This window comes from Pteronotus mesoamericanus, unplaced genomic scaffold (genome assembly GCF_021234165.1).
Source record: "Pteronotus mesoamericanus isolate MK-2021 breed Mesoamerican mustached bat unplaced genomic scaffold, CSHL_Meso_final contig_164, whole genome shotgun sequence".
Taxonomy (NCBI): domain Eukaryota; kingdom Metazoa; phylum Chordata; class Mammalia; order Chiroptera; family Mormoopidae; genus Pteronotus; species Pteronotus mesoamericanus.
The window spans coordinates 17,492,297-17,506,405 of record NW_026555065.1 but is presented as its reverse complement, the minus strand read 5'-3'; the positions used below and the strand labels follow the sequence as shown (position 1 = coordinate 17,506,405).

The 14,109-nt window shown below is 42.1% G+C and overlaps 1 protein-coding gene across 1 annotated transcript in view; it reads right to left on the bottom strand.

Moving 5' to 3' along the window:
* Positions 1-14,109, bottom strand: part of FBN1 (fibrillin 1) — a 223,807-nt gene that overhangs the window by 101,285 nt on the left and 108,413 nt on the right. Inside the window, exons 8-11 of the mRNA XM_054565457.1 lie at positions 11,839-11,964; positions 6,242-6,400; positions 2,116-2,295; positions 1,322-1,462 (exon numbers count right to left, since the gene is read on the bottom strand). Coding sequence (XP_054421432.1) covers positions 1,322-1,462; positions 2,116-2,295; positions 6,242-6,400; positions 11,839-11,964 — 606 coding nt within the window. The remainder of the gene's footprint in view (positions 1-1,321; positions 1,463-2,115; positions 2,296-6,241; positions 6,401-11,838; positions 11,965-14,109) is intronic.

Below are 14,109 nucleotides of genomic sequence, written 5' to 3'. Positions count from 1 at the left end.
ATTCCACTGGGAACATTAGGACACAACATGAAGCCATTGTCCTTTAAAGGGTAGTTCTCACCCAACATAGCGTTGTCCACCACCTCTACTGTGTCCCCATAATAGGCTCCCACTCGTTTTACAGTTATATAGAACTATCCATAGACTTAGAGGTAAACTAGTTTATATTCCTCTGCTTGTAAAGATGAGTAAGCTAATGCTTACAGAAGGTAGCCTGCTTGACCAAGGTCACATGCTCCGAGTGGCAGGTGAAGGTCAGACCTCACACTCCCCAACCCTGAGCTGGCTGTTACCTCTTCTCCCAGCTCTGGATGACTTCTGAGGACTGAGTGACTCTCCAATGTGCTGCTAGAAGGGGCTTTCCTATCATCAGGCAACTACATCGCACAAGAAACCAAGAGCTACTTATTTCTGCCTGATTCATAATTACAGAATTGCAATTTGAAACAGAACTAAGAGAAGAATTCACTTAAAAAAATATTAGATGGCAAATGGGTGTCCTTATCCAATAAAATGTCCTCATGAGGCATTTCCTCCCCTCCCTAGCTGAAATGCTTTGTCAAAAGTTTCTCTCTTCAAGTTTTAATGACTAACTAGAGAGAATTGGTAAGTTATCCATTTAAATTAGTAAAATGTACAGAACTCTCATAATTTTGAGATACTTTTAATGCTTTGTTTTAATGGTCACACATTTGGTAAGATGACGTAAGTTGGAGTTACCAGCAAAGATTTGAATGTATTTTACAATAAAAGTTAAAAGTCACTATGTTAAGTTGAATAACGGCCCCCCAGTATGTTCACGCCCTAATCCCCAGAGCCTGTAAATACGCTACATGGCAAAGGGGAATTAAGGTTGCAGACAATGTCAATGTTGCTAATCAGCAGATCTGAGATGAGGAGAACCTCCTGGATTACACACATCCACCCTGGGTGATCACAAAGGTTCTTGAAAGTGGAGGGGGTGATTGGAAGAGTGAACCAGAGAGTTAGGGAGAGATCTGAAGATGCTACACTGCTGGCTTTGAGGATGGAGGGAGAGACCTCAGACAAGGAATACACGCACGCACTATAGGAACTGCAAAAGGCAAAGAAAGGGATTTTCCCAGGAGCCTGCAAGGGGATCACAGTCCTGTAACACCTTGATCTGAGCCCAGTAAAACCTGTGTTGGACTAATAACCTACATAGCTGTAAGATAATAAATTTGTATTGTTTTATGGAACGAAGTTTGAGGTGATTTATTAACAGCAGAACAGAAAACATAGAGTCAAGGAACAGAGCTGCAATAACCTCTTGGTGCCAACCTAGTGATCTATGACATACCAATGCACTCCCCACGGAGGTCCAGCTGGAATCCTTTGTTGCACTCACACCGGTAGCTCCCAGGAGTCGGAATGCAGCGTCCATTTTGACAGAGGTAACGGAACAACTGGCAATAGTCTGTGACGTTGACTGGCAGCACCCCTAAAGGAATAACATTGAGGCCCATTAAAATTATTTATAACTAGAGCATCCTTCATCAGCACTTAATCTGGTAATAATGGGCAAGAGGCTGGATCATAAAGGAAGGGGACACTCTTTGGGAAACGATCACCTGGCTCCAATAAAGCAGATGCCCATTCCTGCCTACAGAGATCACACGCGCACGGTGGCGTGCGTGGCCAGGTACTGCACCCAGCTGTCACGTGCTCTTCTGCCTGCTACCCCCCACCCCTTGCTACACCTCACTCTCAGGATTCCAGGTCAGAGAAGTCACATAGGCAATGAGTCGTTGGCATTTACTTGCAAAACTGCTTTGCATGATATATAACCCAAAGAATAATTTTGCACCTCCTCTACAAATTCATCCTGTAAATCAGATTTAAATCTCTCCCAAAACTTTCTCACAGTTGACTGAAAACATCAGTAACAGAAGGACGTTAATCTCTGGAGAATATGAAAAGTTCCTCTTTCCTCTAAGCAACAGGAACACTGGTAAAACTTTACATCACATTCTGTAAACTAAGATTTAATCTAAAATTTGGTAAACTTAATTAATGACTAAAGCAGCATAAACAACAACAACAAAAAATTAACCTAATGAAAGAAATATTGCTAAATGATTTTCAAATTCTTACTTGGTGGTTCCCGAGATGGATACGGATATTCCACTGGTGGTCGAGGGACTTGAATCGGAGGCCCAGGAGGAAAGCCAGGAGGAATGGGGTGAACTGGAGGAATGGGGCCAACGGGTGGGAGAGGATAGCCTGGTCTCTCGGGAATTACCACAGGGACAGAGCACAGCTTGTTGAACTCCTCTGGGAAAACACAACACAGCAGAACACAGCAGCTGAGCTATAGCATATGTTATAGATCCATGGAAGTCTTCAAGTAACACTGATCTTCAAACTGCAGCGGTCAATTGAAGAAAAGGAAAAAAGCCACCTGATTTCATTCCCATCCCTAATACCTACAGCATCAATCAGACTGGAACAATAGTTCAAAATCCAAAACAAACTCCCCAAGGTGTGTACCAATGCCTCTCCCAAACCGAGGAAGTCTTTACTTATATCACAATTCACCTCAAGGAAGAATACGTAAATGCCGCAGTCTATCTAATCCCACCTGCGAATTCCACAGGACCCTAAGAGTACCCTAAAAAACCTGGGCTTTATTTTATATGCAATGGAAAACCACTGGAGGTCTTCAGCTGGGTTGGGATGTGACCAGATGAACATTTTCAGAAGCTCATTCTTGGCAACAGGTAGAGAATACACTGGGGGGACCCAAGGCTGTTGCAGAACCAAGAAGATAACGGTGGCTGGGCAAGAGAGGCAGTGATGGAATTGGACAGGGGTGGACAAATTTGAAGCATATTTTAGAGATACAAGGATAGTGCTTGGTGCAGGAGTAAATGTCAGAGCGGAGGGAATAGGACATCGAAAATGACGTCCTGCAAATTTATATATCATGCAAATTTCTGATTTTCTGGTTGAGCAATTGGGTAGATGCTGGCATTGATACTGAAATGAGGAACGGTACGGTGGGGGCGGGTTTGGCGGGTTGAAGCTAGGTTCCTTTTGAACAGATGTTGCATAGCATTTGTATAAGAGAGTTTGAAGCCTAGAGGAGAAGTCAGGCTGGACAGAGGTTTTGTAGTTATCAACAGATAGATCTTCTTTAAAGCCACGGGGATGGATGAGTTCATCTCAGAAAGGTGTGGAAAATGAAGAGAAGGGAGGATGGAGACAGAGCCCTGAGGAACACCGGTCTGTAAAGGACAACAAAGAGATGGCAGAGAAGAGGCCCCTGTAGCAAAGCGGGTGGGTCTGCCGTAAGCGCTGCATAATGATCCCCGCGACTGGCACGCCCTGACTTCAGGCTGATGTCTATTTTTCAAAATGCCAGGTCTTTATTAGAAGAAATCATCTTTAGATTCGTGACACATTTTTTTCTTGGGCTTCCCAAAAGGTGACTTTAAACGGTACCCAGATTTCCAGAGATGTATTCCCTTAACTAATCTCTTTCACGTTTCTTGCAAGTAGCAATATTTTGTCATAGTTACCTTCTATGAGTAAATTAACCACCTGACTTTTTTGTGAGGTTTTACTCTCCTGCCAGGATATCGATAATTTTATTATTTCTGTCACACAGAGATTCTCCCATAGATACTTTCTATGGTAGTTTAATCCATTAATGGAAATTAGGCCCATATTTTTCATTTCCTTATGGACTAAAATTGGACTTATTCTAGGATACAGTAAAATGTCTTACTGAGATGCAGTCATAGTTCAACCTTTCACTCTCAGCCTAGCCCTTATTTTGTATCTTACGTTACACATGAGAGGAATTCATTAAATATGTTGGATTTAATTGAATGCCAATTATATTAAGGAACTTACTTTCCTTCCAAGCAGCCTTTTTCTTTAGTCCCTTAGCATTTATATAAAAGAAGTTGGATAGCTTATCATAACATCTGCTAGTTAGGGGGTATATTACCTTAAACATGCCATTAAATTCATCTTGCCCTCTCCAGGATGGTATATCAAACTGGGACCTACACTCTTTCCTACTTTCTCCAGAATAAAAACTTCCCATTGAGTCCCTTCACATTCAGGATCAGCAACCTGGGGTGACTTTGGTTCAGCTGATGTCCTTCTTTCCTACCTCTGTTTAACCCATAGGTGATACTGATTTTATTTTTTGAAGGGTTAAAAGCTGACCAATCTAAAATATTCCTTCCATATCGTCACTCTCCCTAAGAGGCCCAAGCTCTGTACCACTGGTACTGGGACATCTGAGCAAGCAAACCAACCTACCTGCAAATTAGTTCTATCAGCCTGCCGTGCCCTGGGCCTACCACACTCAGGTTGTGCACATTTCCGTGGTCCACCTTGGAGAGCAGCTTGCTGGAAAGCTACGCAAGGGTACCAGGCCTTCTGCCCTGTGGGCCCCAAAATAGGTCTTCAGGCACCTAAACCTGCTCTAGTTTTCTCTCCCCTCTATTCAAGGCCTCAACAAAGGAAGACAGCTATATCAATGCTGCTGATTCCTAAGCTAACATATGTATTTAAAAAGCAATTTTCCTGGTACCCAAGCCATATGTCTTAATAGGAAGTCATGTGTGTCTAAACAATGACTTACTAAGTGGTCCCCCGAGGGGATGAAGGAAGGTGGGTTTTATTTTTAGGCCAGAGACAGTAAGCAATTTTAAAAAATATACGACTTGGTATATGTAAAAATATATTGAAAGATTTTATTGCTTCTTTAACCCACACATATAATTCTCAGCAATAAACAGAAATTTTATAGTAACATCTGTGAGCAATTATGTAACCCCTGATAATGGGAAATACACATTCTGTGAATAGCACACTCTGAAGTATTTCATTAACTCCGCACTATCCATCCTCACCTTTTTTTTCTCTTCTAAATTTCCTGATTCAAACATACTTTTCAGGAATCAGATTGAGAAGGAGATATAACTTCAGCTTTTACTTAGAACTGGTGGGGAAAATGTCACTTGATAAATTGTTCATTCTACCTAAATACGTCCTAAAGGCAAGGCTTTGCTAAGTACTGTGGAATTGTTTTGTTCTGTTTTGTTTTGTTTTGTTTTGTTTAAAAAAGAAAAAGCATAAGGAACATGGGACTATAATGATGAATGGGACCTCCTAATAGGATTTATCAACTAGTGAAAACACAATCCATAAACACACGGACACAAAGCAAAGCTGACGGGATTCGCGCCACAGCACTGAGCAAAAAGGCAGTGTTTCCAGCTCGTTATCTTGGGAGATTCATGGATCAGGTCCTACTTGAGCCAACCCTTCGCAGACAAGAGGGTCTATAATGGGCGAGGGCGGCAGGGGTGGAGAAAAGGGAGTAAGGAGCTGAACTGGGGAGAGGTATAAAGAAAAAAGAGCATCTGAGTTTCTAAACCCTGTGACTAGGCTCGAGGAAAGCTTGATCATAAAATTTAACTAGAATATAAAGCTATTAGAAAGAATGAGCCTTAAAAGATGAACTGGGATCAGATGTGGGGACTCTAAATGCTAGGCTAAGTAGTAAAATTTTATTTTCAAGAAATAAAGTGACTTAGGCCAGTCTATATGGCCTGAGTTCATCCTGGGAAAAACTTTCTGGACATCTTTCTCTTCACGTTCCCCAGCCATAGTCTTTTAAAACTTCAGCTGAGTTATGCTTTGGGAAATGTATGTGGCAGTTGTGGATTTCATAGACTGGTGAGGAGGCTACCGGAACAGTCCAGGCAAGAAAAAATGGACATTACCTGGAAATGAATGTGACAGATAAAAGAGATATTGTTAAAAAAAAAAAAAATCAACAGAACTTGGCGACTAGGAAAAGGGAAGTGTCAGATGTTAGGGCAGGAGGAAATGTGTATCCAGACTAACTCACCCGAAAGGCTCCAAGAGTTGCGTTTTATTCTCCTGAGCTTTTGAGGACGACACGGAGGCCAAAAAAAATAGATGAGAACAAGAGGAACAAGTACTTCCTGAAAAGGGTGCCACTCAGCAGTCATAAGCAAGCTAAGTGAGAGGCGGTACCTGAAAACAGTATCACTTGTATGGACCTCTGAAGTTTCCCTATGTGCTCTCCAGGGAAATCTCTCTGAATGTCGTCTCTCTTATTTTGGGGAATCTTGCCTTCCTGGATTTCCATTAAACCTGCATCATGCACATTGCCATGAGGCACGCGGGGGCTGAGCAGGGGTGCCCTTCAGCAAAGTGGAAGGGCTCTTACCTGTTGCTCTGATGGGACACATCTCAGGGGCGATGGTGACCCCTGGAGACCAGCATCGGCCCATGTCACAGCAGCACTGCATTTTGGTTATGGACTGTGACAGCTGGTTAGAGCAGCGCCCGTTTGCCAGAGCCGTGTAACAGTATCCTGGGCGAACGTCTGAGAGAACAAAGAAACACACACATGTCACTGAGCTCAAACTTGCAACAACACGCTGCTTGCCCCATCACCTCCACGCTTCACACTTGTGCTCTGGCAGAAGGAACAGACGCTCCCGCCCCCTGGAAGAGCAGCTGCGTGCACCGCTCAGGAACAATGCTCCGTCAGAAACCCCTTCTTCGGCTCACACCTTTTGCCCCTGTGAGCTGGTGCATTTGGCCAAAGTCCCACATTCCAGTCCCAAGGTGGGAACGAATGATTACAACCATATGTGCCATAGGAAAAGAGAGACTAAGAAAATCACTGGCGGTGACAGTTAATTAGTTATAAAGACATGTCTCTATACTGAAGGGAGACTGTGTTGTCCTTGGTTTCAAACTACTTAATTCGAGCCACTTTAGGCAAATATTGATATAAATCTATTTTAAAATAACATTAAGTCTGTACTATAGTCTACATTTCTAAAAGATCTTTCTTATTTTTCAGTCTGAAACTGTGAGTCAGACTTGTGAGACTTTTTTCTTTTTAAAGGAATGAGCCACTTTGCAGTCAGATTCAATGCCTGTTAATAAAGATTTCCTTTTGTCCTGGGGCCCTAACAGATTTTATAAGGCACTAATTATTTACAAGTTCAAAATGTATGCGATTCCAAGTTCTAAGCCCTATCAGAAACAATGGTTCTTGAAAGATTTTTTTTTTTTTTTTTGGCAGAAGGCATCATCTCAAAGCAACATGAGAAGACATATTTCTTTCTATATATCACTTTTATTGGGTTACATCATGTCTGACTGTCATGACAACAATGACACACAGAAGTACAACTCTGGGCTACCAAAAAAGAGCCCGTGACATAGGAGAAACCTAACTGCTTCCCGGGCCTTTGAGGTAGTACCAGGAAAGAGAAGAGGCAAGGAGCGCAGTAAACCCCTTGCTCTACCTGACACATGTTCGGGGCATGTCTCTCTTCAAGGACAGCACATTGCTGAGCAGCTGACATAAAAATAAAGTTTTGAAATGAAAATAATATTTTAAATATGCCCATCATTTAAAGAAAAATAAGTGGTAATTCCTTTTGTACAGTGCGGACTTTTTTAATAGTCAAAAATCTATCCCTATGTTTCCTATAAATCTAAGTATTAAATATTAAGATTGCCCAAAGAGGCTTATACCTATAATTGTTTTCATCTACATCATGCTTAGGCACACACAAAGGCTTTCAATCTTAACGGTTGCAATAAATTAATATAGTGAAATAAAATTTAAAAAAATTAGGCTAACTTAGAAACAGGTAAATTATTAACATCAAGTGAAGAAGGCTACAACAAACCTAGACAAACCATAAAATTACAGGTCAGCTTTTTTTTTTTTTAAATTTATTTACTTTTTAAATACATTTGTCTCCGGTCAGCTTTAAAGGATACAAGATTATTTCCAAAAAGTACTTCAAACCACTAGCAAGAATACTTGTCCTTTCCAGAAACTTTTTGTGGTCCCAGTTCCTACACCTCTGGTCAGACTAACATTCTCAGCAAAGAGGCAGAACAAGTTTCCTCCCAGCCTGGTCCAGGGTAAAAGGCCGCACAGGGGTGCAGCCAAGGCGCGCCCTGTGAAGCCAAGGCAGCACTTCCTCCCGAAGAAGAGGGAGAAGTGGAATTTTCTACATACTACTTTGCATTGCCTGAAAGCCACTAATACTTTGTATAGTCAGGGATTAGTAAATATTTGGGGCACAGAAACCAAGGGCTGTTAAGAATAGAAAGAGATGTTCAAAGCTGGCTTATATCCCAGCTTCCAATGAATGTGGTGGTCAAAACCCAAGATAAACACTTCACCAAAATTGTGTACATAATTTTCGGCATGGACTCTTACAGAGCAAAGCTGGTACCTACAACTGCCAATAGCAAACTCTCAATGGGCTAATGTCTATTATTTGGCAAATTAACTGTGACACTACTTTACTGCCCAGCTGGCTGACTTATATGTGATATCAGTGGGTCTGAGACTCTTGATCAAAATGATGAATGTTGAAAAAATTATCAGCCATGTCTGGGTTGCCATAGTCCTTGATTTACAAATGGCACCTGCATATACAATAATCATTTTGCTCTTTCTCTGAAGGAGAGCCTTTGTTTAAAATGCACACATTTACACAACTGAAAGAAAACCTATGGGCTAATAGAATAGGTAAAGGAAGAGAAAAATCTGTGAAAATCAGGAAGTATTTGGAGGAGCTGACCCCTGGGCACACCAGCCTGAAGTTTTCCACGTCATTGGGCAGCCCTGCCACAGTGAGTGGGAAGGAAACCACTCTGGGGCTGGGTCACTTTACAAAGAGGGTAAGGGGCAGCTCTGGGATAATATAAAGACCTATGGGAGCCAAGGAAGAAGAACATTAGGATTTGGAGGAGATAGGGAGGTCGGGGGAACCATAGACAACATCATAAACCTACCCTGGCCCAGGCAACTGGAAGAAAAGGAATAGGAAACTTTCCTCCTTTCTCCCCTTCTGAAAAACTTGGCTCTTCCTCTCAGGACTCAGAAGTCAGATTATATCAGAACAAATATGTTATTATAAATAGGGGTTTGCAGGTCACCCTAGCCTATCGACAGGCCTCTCCTATCCAATCACTAACATTGTTGTGTCCAACCAGGAGCCAGGAGCCATGAGGGCTAAACTAGGCACAGGACTTCCAGCAACTGATATAACAGACACACTAATATGGAAAGACAACCCTGTGCAAGGCATTATAAAGTGTCAAAGAATGATCACAGGACAAAAAATAAAATAAAGCCATACTGCCAGAGCTTACAGGACAAAGAGGGCACAGGGGCCAAAGAGGTTTGAGAGTCTCAGACTGCGGTAACAGACGGTAACTGAATGTCCTGCATAGAAAACATACATAAGGAAAACCTACATACATATCTATCTACATATATGGGATTTTTCTATTGGTTAAATTTACTAACTCCAAACAACCAATTAACCAACAAACCTTGGATTTGTATATGAGTTGGAAATTATACGTATTTTCCTGCAAATAGGGATAATTTGGGGGGGGGGGCTATCTCTCTGATTTACCATGGCAGAACATATTAGCATTAGCAAAGGCAGAAATGTGATCTGGATAATTTTATATAATAAGTTGCTAATTATGGGTATAATAAAGTTCCAAAGAAGGAGAAACAGCCTAGGGGTATGGCAAGAAAGAGTTACTGTATCAGCTTCATCTGGGAGGAAGCAATGGGAGGAGACCAGACTGTGGACTGAGTCCCAGGCTGGAATCCCAGCTCCCTCACTTATAAATAACGGGACCAAATTATTTACCTGGACTCGCAAAACCTCAGCCTCTTCCCATCTATGGCATTGCTACAAACATTAAATCAGGTAATTTTCATACAATGCCTCATACCGAGGAGGTGACCCACAAATCTTAGTTTCCTCCCAGTCCCCCTTCCTTTTTAAAAAATTACAAAGTATGGATATATTTAGTAAAAAGAAAAGAATATTTTAAATGTAAACAATCTGATATGTAAATGGGTTTTAATCATTTTAATGTAGTTTGAGGCTCTCTTTGAAGGTTAAAAAAACTATTATCTGGCCAGGAAAAAACTTCTGATCTACCTCTCTGCTAAGCACATCCACTGGAGGTCATGTACTGGCTGGGACCTTTTTGGCAGAACAGAAACTATATGTTGCACCTGCTATTCTTTCACTGCAGTCCTCGTACCTACGTATAGATCCTGGAAAATCAAGCAATCTGGGCATCACCGCTGATTCTAAGGAAAGGTCAGATATCCTCCCTCACTAGTTACATTTATCCAAATGTCAACTGTAAGAGGCTGTCCTCAGCTTTTATTATACATGACTAAGTAAGAAGGAATTCAGAATTTCAAGTGCAGTTTTGTTTTGGTCTGAAATCCACAGCCTGTGGTGAGGATGTGAAGCTGAGTGTCTTCGAAAAAATGGCCAGAAACAAACATCTAAAGATAGCATTCACTTTTCTCCAAGGCCATGTGCCACAGGCTCCTAGCCTTGTCCTAGTGATACTCACTCATTTCAATACTCAACAAGTACTTCCTGAGCGCCTACGATGTGCAAGGAATTGTGCTGAGAACCACAAGGATTTAAGGACAGCTGGTCTTTAAGGAGAGCTTACAACTTAATTACGGAGATAAAAACATGCAGATATAAAATTTCCCTATAAGGTCATTGACGTAAAGCACGTCCTCAGGTAAGGGAGAAGATGCTTCCAGGTAAGCGGATCTGGGACATCTTCGAAGACAGAGAACCTGAGAAGAAGTGTGAAACCGGGCTAGAGCTGGGAAGAAGCACATCATGAGTGGTGGGTGCAACGTGTATGATTACTGGCACGAAGGAATGATGTTTATCAAGTTCTACACTTGAAACCCGTATGGATTTGCGAACCAATATCACCCCCAATAAATTCAATAAAAGAATTCTTTTGCTCTTTTTTAAATTTTTGTTGTTGTTTAGTTCCAGTTGTCCCCGTTTCCCCCACCCATTACTCTCCCCTACCTTATGCAATAAAAAAATTTTTTTTAAAAGTGAATGGCCTGTTTGAGCCTGAGAAGCAGGGACTGTGCTGACAACTTAGCAAGGCTGGGAGGGGTCAGAGAGTGAAGCTTCTTAGCTATTAGGCTACGCACTCTGGAACGTGAACTTCATTGTAAAATTGAAGAAAGTTTAGCAATTATTAAATCTGGCAGTTGTCAAGTCTATTTTTTTAAACAGCAGGACCCCTTATTTAATTGATATTTTGCACGGAAGTTTAACACTGAACTAGATAAAAGCTGAGTTGCCTGGAGGGTGTGGATGTGGGGGCCGCGGGGGGCCGGAGCCCTTCCCACTCAGCCTCCCTGCTTTCACGGCCCCCCATTTCCAACCCTAGTGGCTCTGGAGGATCCACAGGGCTGAAAACCACTAGTGTCCAAGTCCTAATGGAAAATTACCAGAGGTTTTTGAGCAAGAGAGTTATTTAATCAAAGCACTATTTTGAAGGAAGATAAATTTGACAAAATAAATTGTAGAGAGGCCAGGAAACAGGGAGACCAATTAAAAGGTCATGGCAAAACTTCAGACCAAGTTAACATAGGTCTCAGGAAACGACTGAAGGTAGGGGTCAAAAGAGAGGGGGTCAAGGATGGCTTCAAGGTTTAAAGTTAACTTGGAGACCGAAGATATTCAGTCGTAGGGTCTCCTGGATCGTCCCTCTTTATGAGAGGCATAAATCCCCAAACAAGACCACAGGTCACCTCTGTTCTTTAAGAGGGCGCTTGACTGTGTAATAGATTTCCATAACTGTACATTTTATGTTAAGTGAGAAATTATATGTCCCCTTTAACAGATTTGTTTAGAAAGATGTTCATTATGGAGCTGATTTACAGAAACCACGCATGCTGTGTATAATTAAACCTACCTATGCATTTGGTACCATCCGGAGAGGTGTAGAAACCGGGGGGACATTTGCAAAAGTAACCGCTGACCGTGTTTGTACATTCACCCCCATCACAGATTCCAGGAATGATGCTGCATTCATCGATATCTAGAACATAAAGAAGAGTTTCAACATTCGTAGAACACAATATAAAATGGTCTTTTCAAGGACTCAGATATAATATTAGTCAAATCATGCTGTCAAAAACAGCAATCTTTACAGAATAGAAGCTACACATAAAATACTCAGTTCTAAGAGTATTGTTTTGAGTTCTCTTCCTCTAGACACAGGCTTACCCAAGGAGTTTACCAAATTCAAGTCATTAGAGCAAAATAAAAGGATCTGCCCCCTTAAAATCTAAAACTGCACTGTTGTTTCACCAACCACAGCATGCTAACATTCTGAACGTCATTTATTTTAAAATCCTCCTTTCCCTTGTCTCTCCATGGTTTGTATTGAGTTAGGCTTCCTTTCTATCTACTCTATATTCTGCCCCAGTTCCTGCATTTCATGTCCATCTGATTCCCCCCCTGAGCAAATACTAAAATCCTACAGAGAAGACCCCGTGGTCTGACTGCTGACCAAGGCTTGGCCAAGTTGGTGTACGCAGGGGGGACCCTCGGACTGCCCTTACAATGCTTTTCCGCGGGTTCGGTGGCGGAATCGTGGGGCCACTGGGGTGCTCCACCCAGGGGTGTGCCCTGGGAGGTGGCCTCCAGCTCTCAGCCCTCCCTGGACCGCCTGAGCTGCAGAGAGGCATCTCAGCTGGGGATACACCTTCCCCAGGAGCCCAGTGACCGACTGTGGGTGAGAGAGAATGGTCTGCCCATCTTGCCCCATGGGGACAACTCTGACAACCACTCCACTTCCCCCACTGCCCGTGCGGTCGGCTGAGGCCATAGCTGGGGTTAAGCTGAGGCCATAGCTGAAGGCCGCTTCAGACAAATCTGATCATTTCCTCCACGGGGAGATGTTCGAAAGCCAGAATCAGTCAATGACAGCGGTCAGTAGACAGGGCATCCGTGAGGGAGGAGAAGAAGCTGAGCACTTCTTGCTTAGGCTGCAGGTGAATGCAGGGCACAGGGTATCGGCACGGCCTCATCTCTAAGATAAGCGGGGCTCTCTGCCCTGATGTAGGGAGAGGTGCCGTCTGACCCAAACCTCCTGGGAGTGTTGCAGTGGCCAGACTCACACCATTAACATTCAGACAGCCTTCAGGTTTAAAAATAAGAACACTTATTCTTCAGTTTAAATACTGCTCTCTCCACTTACAAAGCTAAATGGAGTTCTAAGTGGACCAGATTCAATTATCGTCTGACTCAAGTTCACCCTGTTAGTCAGAAAGGCAACAGTGACACTGTTTATATGCAGCTTAACCTTTTAAAAAGTAAAATCCCCTTTCTTCTATGCTGGGTTAGAGGCTAAACCAAACAACATTTCACTGCCTATATGAGAGCCAGTGAGAACATAAACAGCATTGTCATTGTGAAGTTGTGTAATGGTAAAGGTGCATATTCTAGTCCCACAGATACATATTTCCCTGGAGCTGGTGAAAGTCTGGCAGAGAAACAACCAAGGACAGAACCAAAGGCTCCAGAACTGGCATAACACCTCAAAGCTCATTTTAAGACACTTCTTTAACTTTGATCCTTCTGTATTTATCAGCCACACTCCTGCTTTCAAGCAACAAAACACCAAACAAGTATATACAAGAGTGAGGAGGATTTAACAACTTCATTTAAGGATAGAGGAGGATATAACGTAACACAAAGGTATTAAGGAGAATTCACCATTCTCAAAGTGTCCCTAAAAGTTAATGTCTAAGTCATATAATATCTATTAAAGATCCTGTGGGGGAGATATTGTCTGTTAAAAGAAATATTTTTCTACCTGTTAGTAAAATGATTGCTACCACTCCTATTAAGAACACTTAGCACATATCAATATCCAAAGAGGTTAAGTGACAGCATATATCAGAAAAAAAGCTATTTAAAAAACAGAATTAATTTGGCAGGATGGACACATGCTGGCTAGGTTAGAGTCGGACCCTTTACTGAAGATTATCACCACAATAATAATGAGTTCACGTGTATTGAGTGCCGGACATTGTCTAAATGCTCTGTGTGTGTCAATTCATCTAATTCTCATTGTACAGTTATGATCATAGAACCTGATTTCTATAATTCTGGTGCCCAGGAGGCCTTCAGAAAACTGGCACATGTAAAACCCCAATTAGAACAAAGAGGTTCATTT